This window comes from Mobula hypostoma, chromosome 4, assembly GCF_963921235.1.
Source record: "Mobula hypostoma chromosome 4, sMobHyp1.1, whole genome shotgun sequence".
Taxonomy (NCBI): Eukaryota; Metazoa; Chordata; class Chondrichthyes; order Myliobatiformes; family Myliobatidae; genus Mobula; species Mobula hypostoma.
This window is the reverse complement of record NC_086100.1, coordinates 174,909,453-174,926,474: the sequence shown is the minus strand read 5'-3', so window position 1 is coordinate 174,926,474 and position 17,022 is coordinate 174,909,453. Positions and strand designations below refer to the sequence as shown.

General features: G+C 39.2%; 1 protein-coding gene across 11 annotated transcripts in view; it reads right to left on the bottom strand.

The window, feature by feature from the left end:
• Positions 1-17,022, bottom strand: part of ctbp1 (C-terminal binding protein 1) — a 278,920-nt gene that overhangs the window by 26,002 nt on the left and 235,896 nt on the right. For all 11 annotated transcript variants that reach the window (XM_063047036.1, XM_063047042.1, XM_063047033.1 and 8 more), the window contains one exon: positions 4,668-4,822. In XM_063047036.1, the coding sequence (XP_062903106.1) occupies positions 4,668-4,822 (155 nt within the window). The remainder of the gene's footprint in view (positions 1-4,667; positions 4,823-17,022) is intronic.

Here is a 17,022-nt window from a genome sequence, read left to right as displayed (position 1 = left end):
GAGAGGACAGAGTCACACACAAATACAGACAACACAACCTGAATTAGGTTTAATATCACCAGCAAATGATGTGAAAGTTGTTGTCTTTGCAGCAGTAGTGCAAGCAATACATAGTAACAAAAATTATATATATAAATAAATTAGTTGAGTAAGTAATGCAAAAATAGAAATTAAAAAGTGATGAGGTAGTTTTCATGGGTTCAATGTCCATTCAAAAATTGGATGGCAGAGGGGAAGAAGTTGTTTCTGAATTGTTGAGCGAGTGCCTTTAGGTTCCTGTACCTCCTTCCTGATGGTAGCAATGCGAACAAGGCATAACCTGAGTGACCGGGGGGTGGGGGGGGGGGTGTTAATGATGGATGCCACCTTTTTCAGGCATTGCTCCTTAAACATGTCCTGAAACGACGGAGGCTGGTGCCCATGACAGAGCTAAGTTTACAACCCTCTGCGCTTATTTCAATCCGGTGCAGTAACCCCTGTCTAACAGACAGTTAGAATGCTCTCCAGGATACATCTGTGGAAATGTGCTAGTGTCTTTGGTGACATACCAAATCTCCTAATGCAATATAACCTCCTTTGTAACTGCACTGATGGAACCTCAGAGATATTGACACACAGGAACGTGAAATTGCTCACTCTTTCCACTTCTGATCCCTCTATGAGGACTGGTGTGTGTTCCCTTGTCTTACCCTTTCTGAAGCCCACAATCAGTTCTTTAGTCTTACTGATGTTGAGTACAAGGTTGTTGCTGTAAGAACACTCAACTAGCTGATATATCTCACTGCAGTATGCCCTCTTGACATCATCTGAAATTCTGCCAACAATAGTTGTATCGTCAGCAAATTTATAGATGGCATTTTAGCTACGCCTAGCCACAGTCATGAGTGTAGAGAGAGTAGAACAGTGGGCTAAGCACACATCCTTGGAGCGTGCCAGTATTAACTGTCAGCGAGGTGGAGATGCTATTTCCGATCCATACTGATTATGGTCTTTCAGTTAGGAAGTCACACAATGACAGCAACATTAGGTACTTTCTTCAGAGATTGATACATAACAAATCTGTGGAGATCCTCATTGGATCTCCAGATTAAGTGCAGAATGGTTTCAGTTTCTATGGCAGCTTAGGAGTTGGATATGCACCACATCTCTTCTGGCTGTAAATTGTACATCATGAGGGGAGTGATGGCCTGCACAGTCTGTGCTAGGATATAGACACTATTCCATTAGTCCTAATAATGAATGTCTGAAGCCCAACTCCAAGTTCAGGACACTTGACATCAACTGCTAGCTTTGCAGAAGCCTCCACCAAAAATGTACTTTAAAATGAACTAATGAAAAGTTGCCCTTCTCTCTGTTCTCAGGACTAAATTTACCACTGTGGACAAACTACTTTGCAAGCAACCTGCTCAAATTTATAGATATTGCTTGGGCCCTCTGTCAGAAATTGCTTGGACACTGTTGATGTTAATTATGATAAAATGAACCACAATCATTCTTTTTTTTTCCCTTCATGAGCCTATCCGTGAGAAGAACAGAGTCTGCCTCATTCACTCATCACCACAAATACAAGGCAAAAACTTGTTTTCTTTCAAAAATATGTTCTGCATTTACATGCTTCACACTGAGACAATTTGAATCTACCCCTGTTATTTGCCTCCTTGTGTTTTCTATATCTTAAATAAAGTTGGAATCAATTTTTGCTAACATGCTTTCTGTGAAGTTGGCAGCGAAGTGAACAATGATTCCACCATTGTTCTATTTAGACTTCTCCAGCTGAGATGGCTCAATGAGCAATGTGGAGTCACACACAATAGAAGCCATTCATGCAATTGTTGCTTTCTTACCATCTGCACTTCAATTTGTAATCACTAACAGAGAGAACAAAACTTATGAGCCATTACTGCAGTAACAATATCCTGTCGCAGAGGATCACAGTATTGAATCCACATGGACGTTTAAAATGTGAAGTTACAGAGCATTTAATCATTTGCAAAAACATTTACACTTTTTAAAAAATACTTTAAATATGTTGTTCCTCTCTGATATTAAGGTAAAAACTTTGTTTAGTGAAAATCAGGGGAGGAAATTTGTTTTTGCTGATGACTACTCTCATCTAACATTCCTGACATGTCCGACATTGCTATGCATAGCTTACATTTCACCCATAACTTGCTGACAGTCACACGCCTATTTTCAAATCAACCAATTTTAGATTTTCTCAATGATAAGTGCAATTGTGGATTTTCTTCAGTGAAGATTCACAACACTGAAGGTTGAGCTTTGAGTTATGTAGTCTTTATCCGTCTTGCATTTTAATTATCAAAACATTACTGTATGAATTCAGGGGAGCTCTTAATTTTAATCTTTGTTGCATTATATTAAAAGTCATTAGTGACACAGAAATACAGAAAAAATAATGCTATATTTAGTATTTTTCTGTTTAAGAAACTTCTAATTCACCACAGAGATCTGTGTGATGTTACAAAAACAAACTACTAAATGAATTATTAATAATGAGACTCTCATCTCATAAACAACCCTCCTACTTCATATAATGCCCTTAAGGCATCAAAGTAGTTTACCTGATCAGTATTAAAGAAAGTCCTTTGTGGAAGATGTTGTAAAGATTAAGAGTCTGAGTATTACAGCATGGAAACAGGCCTTTTGGTCCAACTTGTCCATGCCAACCAAGATTGCCATCTAAACTGGTCTCTTTTGCCCACATTTTACTTATATTCCTCCACACATTTCCTATCCATCTACCTGTCTAGATGTCTTTTAAAAGTTGCTAAAGTACCTGCCTCAATCATTTCCTCTCAGCTCATCAAGTTCATTACATATACGTACTGCCCTCTGGGGGGAAAATGCCCCTCCCTTCTCACCTTAAACCTCTATCTGCTAGTTCTAGATCTCCCAAGATTGGGGAAAAAAAATGCACTTTCACCCTATCTGTGCCCCTCATGATTTTATATTCTTCTTTCATATCACCCCCTCATTAACCTGCTCAACTTCTCTTCATAACTCAGTCCTTCAAGTTCTAGCAACATGTTGTAAATCTCCATGCTCTATCCATCTAAACGGTGTGCATCCTACAAAAGAGTAAACAAAACTGAACACAATACTCCAATTGTGGCCTCACCAACAGTTTGTACAATTGTTACCTGACCTCCGAACTGCTGTATTGAATTCCCTGACTGAAGGCCAGCACGTCAAACACCTTTTCACCAGCCTGACTACATTTGACACGATTTTCAAGGAATTATGTAATTGCAATGTTCTGCCCCTACCATTCACTATGAAATTCCTGATCTGATTTTGTCTCATCAAAATGCAACCTCACAAACATGTGTTATTGAAAATGACATTGAAGTATGACTTAAGGTTTATAAAACCGAGGGGCCAGATAAAATACAGCCAAAATCTTATCTCCCACCCCCCACCCCCAAGAAGGGACATCCAGCACTAGAGGGCAAAGGTTTTAAGGTGAGAGGAGGAAAAATTTAAAGGAGATCTGAGGCACATGAGATGAAAATTTGGAATGATCTGCCAGAGGAGGCAGTGGAAGCAGATACAATTATAATGTTTAAAATGCATTTGGGTACATACTTAGATAAGAAAGTAGTGGAAACATATAAACCTAATGTGAGCAGATGACATCACAATTCACATGGGCAAAGTGAGTTGTAAGGATCCATTACATGCTGTTCATTTCTATGGTTCTATGAACTCTATGGAGACTGGAATGAGGGATGGCAGCTCAAAGTACACTGGACTATTCGGGTCTGGAAGGTAACAAAAACTGGATAAGGTTTCAATAGTGTAAGGAAGAAAAAATAAACCACTTTTACATGTGATCCAAAGCTTGTCTTGGTTGATTACAGGGTTATAGAGTAATACAGCACAGAAGTAGATCCTTCAGACTACTGAGTTTGCACTAACCATCAGCCAGTCATTTTACATTAATCCTACGTTAATTCAATTTTTAAAAAATTGTCCCATCTTCTAATCAACTAACCTAGATTCTACCATTCACCTTCACGGTAGGGGAAACTTACTGTAGCCAATTACCCCATCAAACCACACACCTTTGGGATGTGGATGTAATTTAACCACTATGCCACTTAATTTCTTTTCAAATTGAAGAACATGTAACTTTCCTCCTTCCTGAATCTGGTTAAATACTTTATGACACCAAGACTGTACAGAATCTGGTTGAATTTTAGGTAGCTGTCAGAGAAAGGGATGGAGTCAACAGCAAGGCAATGAGGATTATGACAAAGACCGATTATGACCACCTCAGTGTTCCCAATATTTATCTTTTGGAAATTTCCACATTCCTGGATGTCAGACAAGCTACCAGGGTTGAGAAAGATCAACACAATAAAAAGCTGTAAATAGTAGGTCACAGCACATCTGTGGAAAGAGAAACATCAACTGCTTCCTGTCCCACAGATACTGCCTGTCTGGCTGAGTAATACAGTATTTTCTATTTTAAGGCTTAACAACCCTTTCAGAGTAATAGCAGAGTTATCAATGGCAAACAACGTGCAAACAAAATTAGAGATGGTGAAGACGAAACTGATGTTACATTTAATTGTAAGATAATATAATAATTTCATATTGTCACGCATTCAAAGATTATTTAATCCAAATATTGCTGTACTCACCTTTTCATGAATCTCCTGTGTGGACTGTGCATCACAGAAAGCCACAGTTGCTACATCTTTCAGAATAGGCATTTCTACGGTGCAATCCCGGCCGTCCAGCAGTGCCACCAGGGGGCGTGGATGCATGGGGCCATTCATAATAGGAGGACGAATGCCTAGAGTCAAAAGCAAACACAAATGTTGGTTAAGCTTTACTGATGCCAGTACATAATCTGTTGCCTTGGCACACTCCAAATTGACCTTTCTTGACAGAATGCTTTTTGAAATACAAGGCTTGAAACGAATGTACATTATTACAGTTCTTTCAGGAATTCAAAAACCTTGATGAATGTATCTGCATTACTATAATCCAAATGACAGCACAGTATATGTATAAAAGTTAACTGCCCAAACCAGACTAAGGGACACTCAGTCCATTAATGTGGTTACTAATCAATACTGAGGTGGAGAGTCAGAAAACAATGAGCTAAAGTTATTAACAGTTGCAGTCTGAGTTATGAAATGCAAATTATTAATTGCCCCACCTGTGTCTACAGTAACACACACAAAATGCTGGAGGAACTCAGCAGGTCAGACAGCATCTATGGAAATGAATAAACAGTCAACATTTTGGGTTGACAGTGTGAAAGGGAGGACAGGGAAAGAAGTCAGAATAAGAATGTGTCCACAGAGCACTCCGAGCAGAATGAGAAGAACAAAATCATTCGCACAGAAGGAGGGAAATCCTGCAGAGCTACTCCACCCCGTGGAGTAGGTCTACTCACTTACTGTGGCACTTTATAAAAACATTCCCAAAGTAGTCATTGTCTTTTGTTTCAAAAAAGAAACATAATAAAGTGAATAAATGTACTTTCATTCTGCTTCAGAATGAAAAATTCTGAACAGTTTAACATATTATACACCTTTGAAACTGGATCATGCAGTGAATTATGGTTTGGTTATGTTGGAATCATAACAGGTTTCATGCTTAAAAGGAGGGGGTATGTTCCTTCCACCCAATCAATCAATATAATTAATTTATGGTAAAAAAAAACAGCCAAAGGAAAATTGCCAATATGTGAAAGTACAAAGATAAATGGAGGAAAATATAAATAAAAAGCACAAACCTGCTCAGGAACTTGTGGACACATTTTGGTTTTACATTTGTTTTTCAGAATAGGGGCTTTGCTGGTAAAGCTGGCATGTGCTGCCTATCCCCACTCTCCATGGAGTATATCCTGAATGCCCTCAGAGTGCTCTGGAGTTTAGACTCAACAACAAAGAAGTAAGTGTATTTATAGATGACACATGCCAAGGACATGGTGTGCTGGTTGATGGGGTAATGAATATTAAGGATAGATAGACTGTCAATCTCAAGTTGGTTAATTTGTCCTGAAAATAGCTCTAGATGTCTTGGAGCTACTCACCAGACAAAGACAGAACTTCCAACACACTTCGAACTTACATTATAGTGGAAAGGCTTTGAGGCATCAGGAAGTGATTCATTACAAGATATCCAGCCACAGGCCTCAATTTATGCGGCTTACCCAAATATTGACAACAGAGAAATTCAAAGATGATAACACAATTGAGCATGGAGGGTAGGTAGCGAAGCTCTCTCCTACTAAAGCACATCATTGCCTGATATGTGCACAACAGGAAAGTGACATGCCCTTTATCAGACCATGCCCTAATGTTGTATGGGCCTTGGTGAACATAGGCATGGGTTCTTTCAACATTGAGGAATTTCAAATGAAACTGAACATTGCACAGTGAACTTCTCTACTTCTAGCCTGATGGCTGAAGGATGTCATTGATGAAACAGCTGAAGGTGATTGGTGTTGGACATTGCTTACATGAATACCTCCAGAGGTATATTAGCGTTGCGAAGACTGAAAAACAGGGTCCTAGCTAATTTTACCAAGATTGGTTGATTCAACACTCAGTTTAAAAAAAAGCACTTGCATCAGGCCATGACTGGCTTTAACAGGAGAGCCTTACAACCTACCCTCCATACTTAATTGGATAATCATCTTTGAATTTCTCTATTGTCAACATTAGGACAAGCCACATAATTCCTGAGGCCAGAGGCTGGACATGCTGCAGCAAATCACCTCCTGATGCCCTAAAGCCTTTGTTACATTCAGTGATTCTATCCAATGTTGCTCCTCACGAGAGAGAACAGTAAGTGGTAATCAGGTTTCCTTTTCCCAATCTGACGTTAATGTTGAAGACTTCCAGGAGTATTCCACCAATTTCTATAACATCCCCCACCCTTCTTCTCACCAATGTCTATCCTCAGGTGTGTCTGTGTTGCAAATGGGACAGCAAACCCAGGTTGCAATGCAAGGTGCAATCCGGGGTATATTACGATCGAGGAATGTGTTTGCAGACTGGACATTGAACTTTTTACTGTTGGACTTCGGCCACATTCCACCGTGATACAACACTTGGCGGCGCGGGAGGTAGTTCCTGCCTGTGGCCATCCAGCGTGCAGCTCCTCCCGTGGAGGGTCAGACACCCTGAACCAATAGACTGGTACTGGACATACTTTCCATCTGGCATAGCTCTGCATTTTGTTTGACTGTTGGGGTTTTTTGTATTGCTATACTTACGCGCTATTCTTGGTTGGTGCGGCTGTAACAAAACTAAATCTTCCTCGGGATTAATAAAGTACATCTATCTATCTAACGTCAAGCATCTTGTTTGTCAGGTATGATACAGGGAGGTCAAGTACGTCAGGTTACTGTGGGTCAAGAACAGCTCTCCCAATTTAGACACTAGACCCCAGAGTTATACGTGCAGAGATCTGCAAAGTCAACTGGGCCTGGAGCCACTTTGCCACATTTGAATCAGATGCTGGATGATGAACACAAATTTATTCTAATCCGATTTAAAAACAGCAGCTTGACATTACTGAATAGTTTGTGGGCCACTTCAGAAGCCAATTAAGTGTCAATCACAGTAATGTGAAGTCATATATAGGCCAGAGCAGGTAAAGACAGCAGATTACTTAAGGCTATTAGTGAACCAGAGAAGTTTACTTCATAAGATGCATTCAAAAATTTCAGATGATTTATTCCAGATTCTACAGCTGCTGTGGTGAGATTTCACTTGCATTTCTTGCTGCAGTTTAATAATCAGTAATGTCACTGCTGCCACACCAACATACCAGAATGTAAAAAAACTTTTCCCTTCCACTCTGACATCAACAGCAGGAAGTTGGATAATGTCAGGGGTAAGAGAACTGAAGGGATATCATTCAGCATAGGAGGGGATCAGGCACCCTACTGTGCTTGAGCAACTGATCTCACTCCCCTCCATTTTTCACAATTCCCTATTTTAACACACTACCAATAGGCCAACTCTGCTCCTGTGTCTTCTCGTCATATCCATCACATAAATGTTAAGATTGCAACAACTGCTACTATCCTTTTGGATAATGACTCGAACATTTTCCTCAAGGGCCTCTGTGGTAGCCTTTGGCCAAAGTTACAGTGAGAGGTGTAGAGAACCCTCATGGAAATCACTGGCAAGATTTGATTGCAACGTGTTTTTCCATCACTGAAACAGCCATTTCTCAGAGAACATCCAGGAACTGAAAGAATCATACACTTTGAAAGCAGCATACAAAGTACTGCAGACTTTGCCATTTGTGAGAGAAATATTCCCAGCCATTTAAATAATAAATAATGCAATACAAATAAATTGCTTCAATGAAGAGGGAGGTATCAGCAGCAGCCCCGCAAGAGCTAGCCCATCTGTGCCATTTCCTTATAGTTCAGTACACTTTCACTTTCCAATCACAAATCCCTTCTGAAAATTAGAATCAAATCTGCTTCAATCATTCTTCCCACATCAAATCCTGTGTAAAAATAGTATCCTCATTACTCTTTTCTCCCTTTTTATAAATTAACTTGGTGATCAGACTTAACATCATTCAGAAGCAGAATTTCAGAGACCTGCAGCCATATATACATCTGTCATGGAAAGGAGGTGAAACTAACGGGGGAAAGGGAATGGGGAATAACAGCATAAACATGTCTCAAATTACAAGCTGTAGCACACTTGGTAAGTGAGTAAAGCTTGTGAAATGATACATTTAAAATCGTTAGCATCAGAACCATTGCTGATTTGGTAATCAGTACAAACTTTAATCATGAAATTCTAATTCTACTACCAGCATCTGAAAACAGTCAATACATTTGGAATTATGCAAGGTCAATCTGCTTTCACTTGCAAGGATGATCTTAAAAACAAGTCTTCTCTCTCAAAGTTTTTAAATTAACAGCACATTACATAAAAGCTGCTCATTTCCTAAGTACTCAAGGGCAAAATGATAGGCATTTTTTTATTATTAAGTATCAGAAATCTATTATCTCCTCCTCCTAGCTGCTCAACATTGAAGCTACAGCTCCTCAGGACATCAATGGCCTTCTCACAGACTCTTACCATGTATGCCCTAGATCTGGTTGCTGTTATTTAGTAGCTTAGATTTGGCATGTGCACTATACAAATTTGGAATCCAGAGGAAAAGTAGAACATCAGTACACCTGGTTATTTTTTAATCTAAAAAACCTGTTCTCTCCACATAGCTCAGTTACACAATTAAAAACTAATGATAGTTCACAGGCAAATTACCAGTCAAAACCTGACTGAAAATGTTAGGGCAAATAACACAAAAAGGGTGTTTCAAGAACTGTCTGTTAGGAGGAATGAAATTTTCAGTAGGAATTTCACAACTTTTGGCCTTAGTGGGGAATGACATAATGGAGCAATATTTGTGCAAAATGCCAAAGTTGGCAAAGTGTTGATCGCTTGAGCAATAATTGGCTGCAGGGGTGTTGCACTGAGGAAGGGATATGACACTTTGAAAATTGAAGATAACAGGTGGATAGTGATGTGAATGTTACTGAACCAAGTTTTAAAGGAGATAATATGTGGAACACAAAGGCATTAGAAATAAAACTAGAGGAAAAGTATGAATGAGAAAGTAGATGAGCTAAGCCAGGTTTCAAGGGACAGTCCAGATGCTTTACACAAGCTGGAAATGGACTGTTTACAGGAAAATACAAAAGCTCATCCCGGGTTCAAATAAAAGTTGGAAGGTACAAAGTAATCTAGTTGCGCTTCAGAAAAGATGGTTCATGAAGAGGGAATGCAGATTGTGGTAGGAACAAAAAATAATATCATTTTCCCCAATATTCTTTCAGAGGCATCTCATGCTCATCAAGTACTGGACATTGAACAGAAGAGAAATTGTCAATTTTGAAACTCTTTAAAGGTAGTTGATGCATGCTAATTTTGACACTTAATTAATCATAGTTAATAAAAGAAAAAACAATATTGAATATCCGGTCCACTCAAAAGTTAAATCCGGAAACTCCAAATAATTAGCATTCAACTTGCAAATGATGATGGAGAGAAAAGGTTGGCAATGTTAAGATATGAGATTGGCAATGAGGTTGGATATGAGAAAAAAAATAATGAAGTGCACATCTCAAATAGTTCCAAGTTTATTATCCAAGTATATATAGTACTGTGCAAAGGTCTTAGGTACATATATATAGTTAGGGTGCCTAAGACTTTAGCACAGTACTGTACTTGTCAACATGGAGTAGACAGCGATTCTGTAAACCTGGCAGGAAGTTGAGAATAGCAAGGGAGGGGTGTGGGACAAGTGGCAGAGAAAGAGTGCCGGAGATGGGTGTTGACGCAGGTACAGACACAACCAACCCCGAGACATCAGGCAAGGTCATTTCATTCCAAACAACTGATTTATTGAATACAGAATGCTTATCCTGTGCTTCCCATTCCCTCCCTCCCCCTTTTCCCAACCATGATTCCCCTCTCCCTACCCCCTCCCACTCTCAGTCCACAATAGACCCATATCAGAATCAGGTTTACCATCACCCACATACATCATGAAATTTGCATTTTTATAGCAGTAGTACAGTGTAATACATAAAATTACTACAATACTGTACAAAAGTCTTAGGAACCCTAATTATTTATATTTATTTGGTTCTTTTTATAAGTATTAAATTCAATTATTAATAACTATTTATATTTATACTGTACTTTTGCATGGTACTGTATATATTACCATAAACAACCCCAAGATTCATTTTCTTGCAGGCAACCACAATAAATACACAACAGAATCAATAAAAGACTCTACCCAGCAGGATGGACAAACAACTAATGTGCAAACAAATTGTGCAAATACAAAAATAATGAAAAAAGAAATAATATCTAAATAAATACCAAAAACACGAGTCCTTGAAAGTGAGTTCATAGGTTGTGGGAACAGTTCAGTGATGGGACAAATTAAGTTGGGTGAGGTTATCCTCTCTGGTTCAACAGCCTGATGGTTGGGGGGTAATAACTGTTCGTGGTGGTGTGAATCCCAAGGCTCTGAGAGATGTTCTTCCTGATGACAGCAGTGAGAAAAGAGCATGGGCTGGATGGTGGGCGGTCCTTGGTGATGGATGCTCCTTTCCTGTGACACCCAGTCCATGTGGAGGAGCTCAATGGTTGTGGGCCATATCCACTAATTTTTGTAGGCTTTTCTGTACAAGGCATTGGTGTTTTAATGCCAAGCTGTGATGCAATCAGTCAATATACTCTCCACCACACTTCTATAGAGGTTTATCAACATGCTTAATCTTTGCAAACAATAAGTACAGGTGCTCTGCTTTCTAATAGATTTAGAAAACAGTTTGAAAGGGCCTAATCTTAAATCAATGACAGGAATCACAAGTCTAAAGGGATGGAATTTAAGAGCAGGGAGGTCATGCTGCAACTGTACAGGGTACTGGTGAGACCACACCTGGAGTACTGCGTGCAATTCTGTTCCCCTTACTTGAGGAAAGATATACTGGCTTTGGAGGCAGTACAGAAGAGGTTCACCAAGTTGATTCCAAAGATGAGGGGGTTAGACTATGAGGAGAGATTGAGTCCCCTGGGTCTGTACTCGCTGGAATTCAGAAGAATGAGAGGAGATCTTATAGAAATATATAAAATTATGAAAGGGATAGATAAGATAGGGGCAGGAAAGTTGTTTCCACTGATAGGTGAGACTAAAACTAGGGGACATAACCTCAAGATTTGAGGCAGTAGATTTAGGATGGAGATGAGAAAGAACTGCTTTTCCCAGAGGGTGGTGAATCTGTGGAATTCTCTGTCCAATGAAACAGCAGAGACTACTACCTCAGTAAATATATTTAAGACAAGGTTGGATGGATTTTTGCATAGTAGGGAAATTAAGGGTTATGGGGAAAAGGCAGGTAGATGGAGATGAGTCCATGGCCAGATCAGTCATGACCTTATTGAATGGCGGAGCAGGCTTGATGGGCCAGATGGCCTACTCCTGCTCCTACTTCTGACGTTCTTATGCTAAATGGAAGCATCAACCCTATTTATCTTTGTTTCCACACACAAATTCCAGTTAACATCACTGGCACAGGCTTAAGCTAGTGATAACACTTTCTGTTCTGTCCTCTGCTGACTGTGGGCTGCACAAGTAAATTCAAGAGTTCCACAGATTGATGCAAATTTCAAATACTTCCCAGCTCTTAGGCTGGGAATCCAGCCACGGAGCTTGTGACCAATTAAATCTGGCATAAGCACAGGAGTTCCAGCAAAAGAATAGTAACCATTGGTTGCCAGGAGAAAAATCAATGGAACTTATTTAACTGTTTGGTTCAGTGCTTTTATTGTGTGCAGTTTTGGTCCTCTAATCTGAGGAAAGACATCCTTGCCATAGAGGGAGTACAAAGAAGGTTCACCAGATAGATTCCTGGGATGGCAGGACTTTCATATGATGAAAGACTGGATGAACCAGGCTTATACTCGTTGGAATTTAGAAGATTGAGGGGGGATCTGATTGAAACGTATAAAATCCTAAAGGGATTGGACAGGCTAGATGCAGGAAGATCGTTCCCGATATTGGGGAAGTCCAGAACGAGGGGTCACAGTTTGAGGATAAAGGCCTTTTAGGACCGAGATTAGGAAAAACTTCTTCACACAGAGAGTGGTGAATCTGTGGAATTCTCTGCCACAGGAAGCAGTTGAGGCCAGTTTATTGGTTATATTTAAGAGGGAGTTAGATATGGCCCTTGTGGCTAAAGGGATCAGGGGGTATGGAGGGAAGGCTGGTACAGGGTTCTGAGTTGGATGATCAGCCATGATCATACTGAATGGCGGTGCAGGCTCTAAGGGCCGAATGGCCTACTCCTGCACCTATTTTCTATGTTTAGTTGTTTGTATGCATGTGTTTTTAAGTTTTTAAACATTTTTTTGATAGGTCCCAAATGGTGCGTGACATTTCTGAATATCAAAAACTTTTAAAGTAATCTTGACAGCCTCGGGATGGAGGCCACACCTACTGTCTAAACCATTCGGCGAATACAGCCGTCTGTCTGCGCAGGGACAGTCCCAATGCTGCTCTCAGCCACGTTGAAGTGCTGGGAGAGAAAACTGTGCCTGGGGCCATGCTGAAACAAGCAACTGGCAGATGGCCTGCAGTTTCAGGTCAACAAAGCTCTGCCCTGTTACTACAGAATTAATCTGCAAACCCAAATTAATGAAATTATTCGCTGCTGTTATAAGTCAAGGCTCACATCTATAAAGTTCTCCTAGGCAACAGAAGAAATTACTGTAAATAAGACTTTCATCGCATCCAATGATCTTGCCACTGTTCAGAACTGAACAAGATCGCTACTCAGTGAAACGCACAAAATTTCTTATTGAAGACAATGTCTTAACATTCTTACTTGAAACTAAAAACTCTACTCTTAAGAGTCTACATGCTTATTTAGCATTGCAACCGTCTTAAAACCAACAGCCCAAAGCTGTTTAATCTTATCTATGTACACTAGGCAACTGGCATGCTAGAAAGGAACACCCACCTAACATGCTTCTAATTAATTCAAAATTTACATACATCTTCAAGATGTTTAGCATCACTTGGTTTAAAGAACATGCTCTCTGAAGCCAATTTTTAAATACTTTGATGAAGGATGGTTCCTGGCTCCAGATAGAAATGCATGCCCCGATTCAATTATACATTAACGGAAATTAAAAATCACAAAATTGGTAGAGAAATAGAAACTGTAAAGAGACAAAAAGGCCGGAGAAAGCAGGTGAAAGGGATAATAAATTAGCCATTATAGAATGGTCAATTCCACTTTTATTGTCTAATGGTCTTAAAAGTTAAAGGACAAAATAAGTAAATGTGCACACAATTTTTTAAGTATGTATTTTTTCCTGATTAAGTCATGTTTATTTTCATTAAACTTTGCCAGTCTGATGGACAAAATTTTTTCAGGAAAAGCTCCAAATTCTGTACCTTAATCTCTATCCCTACACTAAGAATTGAACTCCTTTTATTAATTTCATTTCACTCTTGCTTTTATCTGTAAACGTTGTTTTATTGTTTGAAAAGGTTCACACAAAGTTCTGTTTATTTGACGGTTTGGACTGGGATCAGCATTTCAAAAGGAAAGTTAATCCAGCTAGTAAGCTTTGTGAACCTGGAAAAACCTTGCTGTAATATTTACAGATTGGAACAGACGGTAAAAGTCAGTTCTTTTAACATACAAGTGCAAACATTCAGTAAGCTTGTAATACTACTGGGATATCATTTTATTCTTTCAAAGGAAAACACTTCAAATAAAAGGAAAATAACCATCAGATTGTTTACAAAGGAAAGATATGACTCCCATTGGAAAAATGTAAATTAAATTAAAAATATGATTGCTTTATAAAATGATTTAAGAAATGTTCTAATCTGAAATTAATTTTTCATAGATTATGGTTTTTAAACAAAAAGCAAAAATAACCGAAGGCAATTGGACAGGGTGTAATGATTGATTAATGCTAGTTACTTACTTTGTGTGGCACAGATGAAAGCAATTCAGTCCATACCAGCTCCCATCAGATCAATCGCATTAGCTCCATTCCCCTTCTCCTTACTTCCCTGCAACTCATTTTCTCATTGTGTCCTTCAATTCCACCTCGACTCTTTTTGCTACTTAACTGTTCTAAGCCAACTGACATACCAAAACACTGATAAGAACATCATATATTATTTACACTATTTATTTTTGTGACCTATTGTAATTTATGTCTTGGATTGTACTGTTTCCACAAAAGCAGCAAATTTCATGATATATAGCATAATGGTTAGCATGACGCCATTACAGCTCGGCACATACTGGGTAAGTTGTAAATTGTCCTGTGAATGAATTGGGTTTGTCAGAGGTTGCTGGGGCAGTGTGGCTTGAAAGGTCGGTCAAAAGGACCTACTCCGCGCTGCATCACTGAGTAAATAAACAATAAACTCTATTCTGAGATGCTGCAGGAACCTGGAGCACCCATGTGGAAGTTCACATGGTCAGTGGGAGAACATGTAAAATGTACGTATGTGGCCCTAATGGTCAGAATTGAACCCAAGTCCATTAACTGTGGTCCATTAACCAACATGCCACCCACCAATATTTCAATTAGTGTTGGCCAAAAATTATTCAAACTTAGTGACGTAATTTTTGTTAACATCTTTCTCCAAGGGAACTAATTGGTGACCTGAAGAGGTTGTGCACGACTCAAAGTACTTTTGACAACACGTATATTAGGATGCAATTTAATAACCACATTCATCCTCTACTTAAGGAAACAGGTCCTTCCTATTGACTCAATCTTGGTCGTTCATACACTTACACAAAGAGCTCCCTGTTAGCTTCCTCCACTCCAAAGGAAATAAGCTCACCATTTCTAATCTTTTCACATTGATAGCATTTCTAAATTTTGGTAACATCTTTCTATATCTTCTCTGTATACATCACAATGGAATCGTGTTTCCCGTAATGTCATCAGAATTGTACCCAATACACAAGCCACGGTCCAACTAGTTTTGTACACAGTTCCAGCTTAAGGTTTTGCTCTTCTACTTTGTCATAACTAACAAAGCGTCCCAATTGCCTCTTCAACCACCTTACTTACTGATTGTTCTCCCTTGCTTCATGCCAACTGTGGATCCTGTTCATTACCTTAACACAAGTTGTTATTCTTTTGATAAACGTCATGCAGGATGCTGTCAAAGGCCTCAAGTCCAAGTAGCCTATGTCAAATGCATAGCTGTGACCCTCCTTAAAACTTCAGTTATAATAGTGATGACCTTTCCTGAACCAATTCATGCTGATTGCCTTTGACTAATCTGTGCCTTTCCAAATGCAGGTTTATATTGTTCCTCAGCATTAATTGGAATAATCTGTGCCCCAGAGAATTTAAACCAGTTAGCATATAATTATTTGCTTTGTCCTTCCTCCATTTGTAAACAAAGACACAATGTTAGCAGTCCTTTGGCATCACTCCCGTAGTTGGAGGGGAATTAGAAATCGTCAAGTCTCCACAAATCTTCCTTTTTAATAGTTTGAAATATTTAATCTGGAATTTTCTATTTAGTCATTTTCAAAGATCCTTTAATTCTTCCTCTGCTCTTACAGTACGTTATATGCGCGCCCGCACACAAACACACACTCACACACACACACACACACACTATACTTTATCTAAAACTTCAATGATTTCTACTTATCTACCAGGTCTTTTTCACTGTGGGCATCTTCCTCTTCTTGTTTCTTCTCTGATCTGATTAATTTATACTGGTATCTCACTCAAAATACATTTGCTTATGTGACGTTTTGGGGTTTGAATCCCTTTAAAGCCAATCCTTGTTCAACATTTAATTTGGCTTTTTCCCATGCCTGGAAATTGAGATTAGCTGACTCATTACAAGTTTAGAAAGATGTGCTAACTTGATTTGTACAAATGATGTGATATACTTGAAATGCAAAAGGAGAACATTATCAACCCAAAAACTGCAATTCTTCATTGAAGCTGTCCGACCTGCTGAGTATTTCCAGCATTTACCATATTTAGAGTCACATACATACACTAAGAAAGCACTCACGAAAGGATAAATTATAATGTTTTCCATGAGTCTGTTTCTGTTTTTGAAACACGTATTCATCCACATGACAAATTCTGCAGTCACTGGAAATCTGAAGCCACACACCAAATTCTGGAGGAACTCAGTAGGTCAAGCAGTATCCATGGAAATGAATAAACATTCGATGTTTCAGGCCTTTTCCAGGGCTGGAAAGGAAGAGGGAAGATGCCTGAATAAAATGGTGGGGGCAGGGGAAGGAGGATAACTATGTGATAGGTGAAGCCAGGCGTGTAGGAAAGGTAAAGGGCTGGAGAAGAAATCTGACAGGGGAGGTAAAAGGGAAGGAGGAAGGGACCCGGGGGAGTTGATAGGCAAGTGAGAAGAGGCTAAAGGCTGATTTATACTTGTGCGTTAAATGGACCA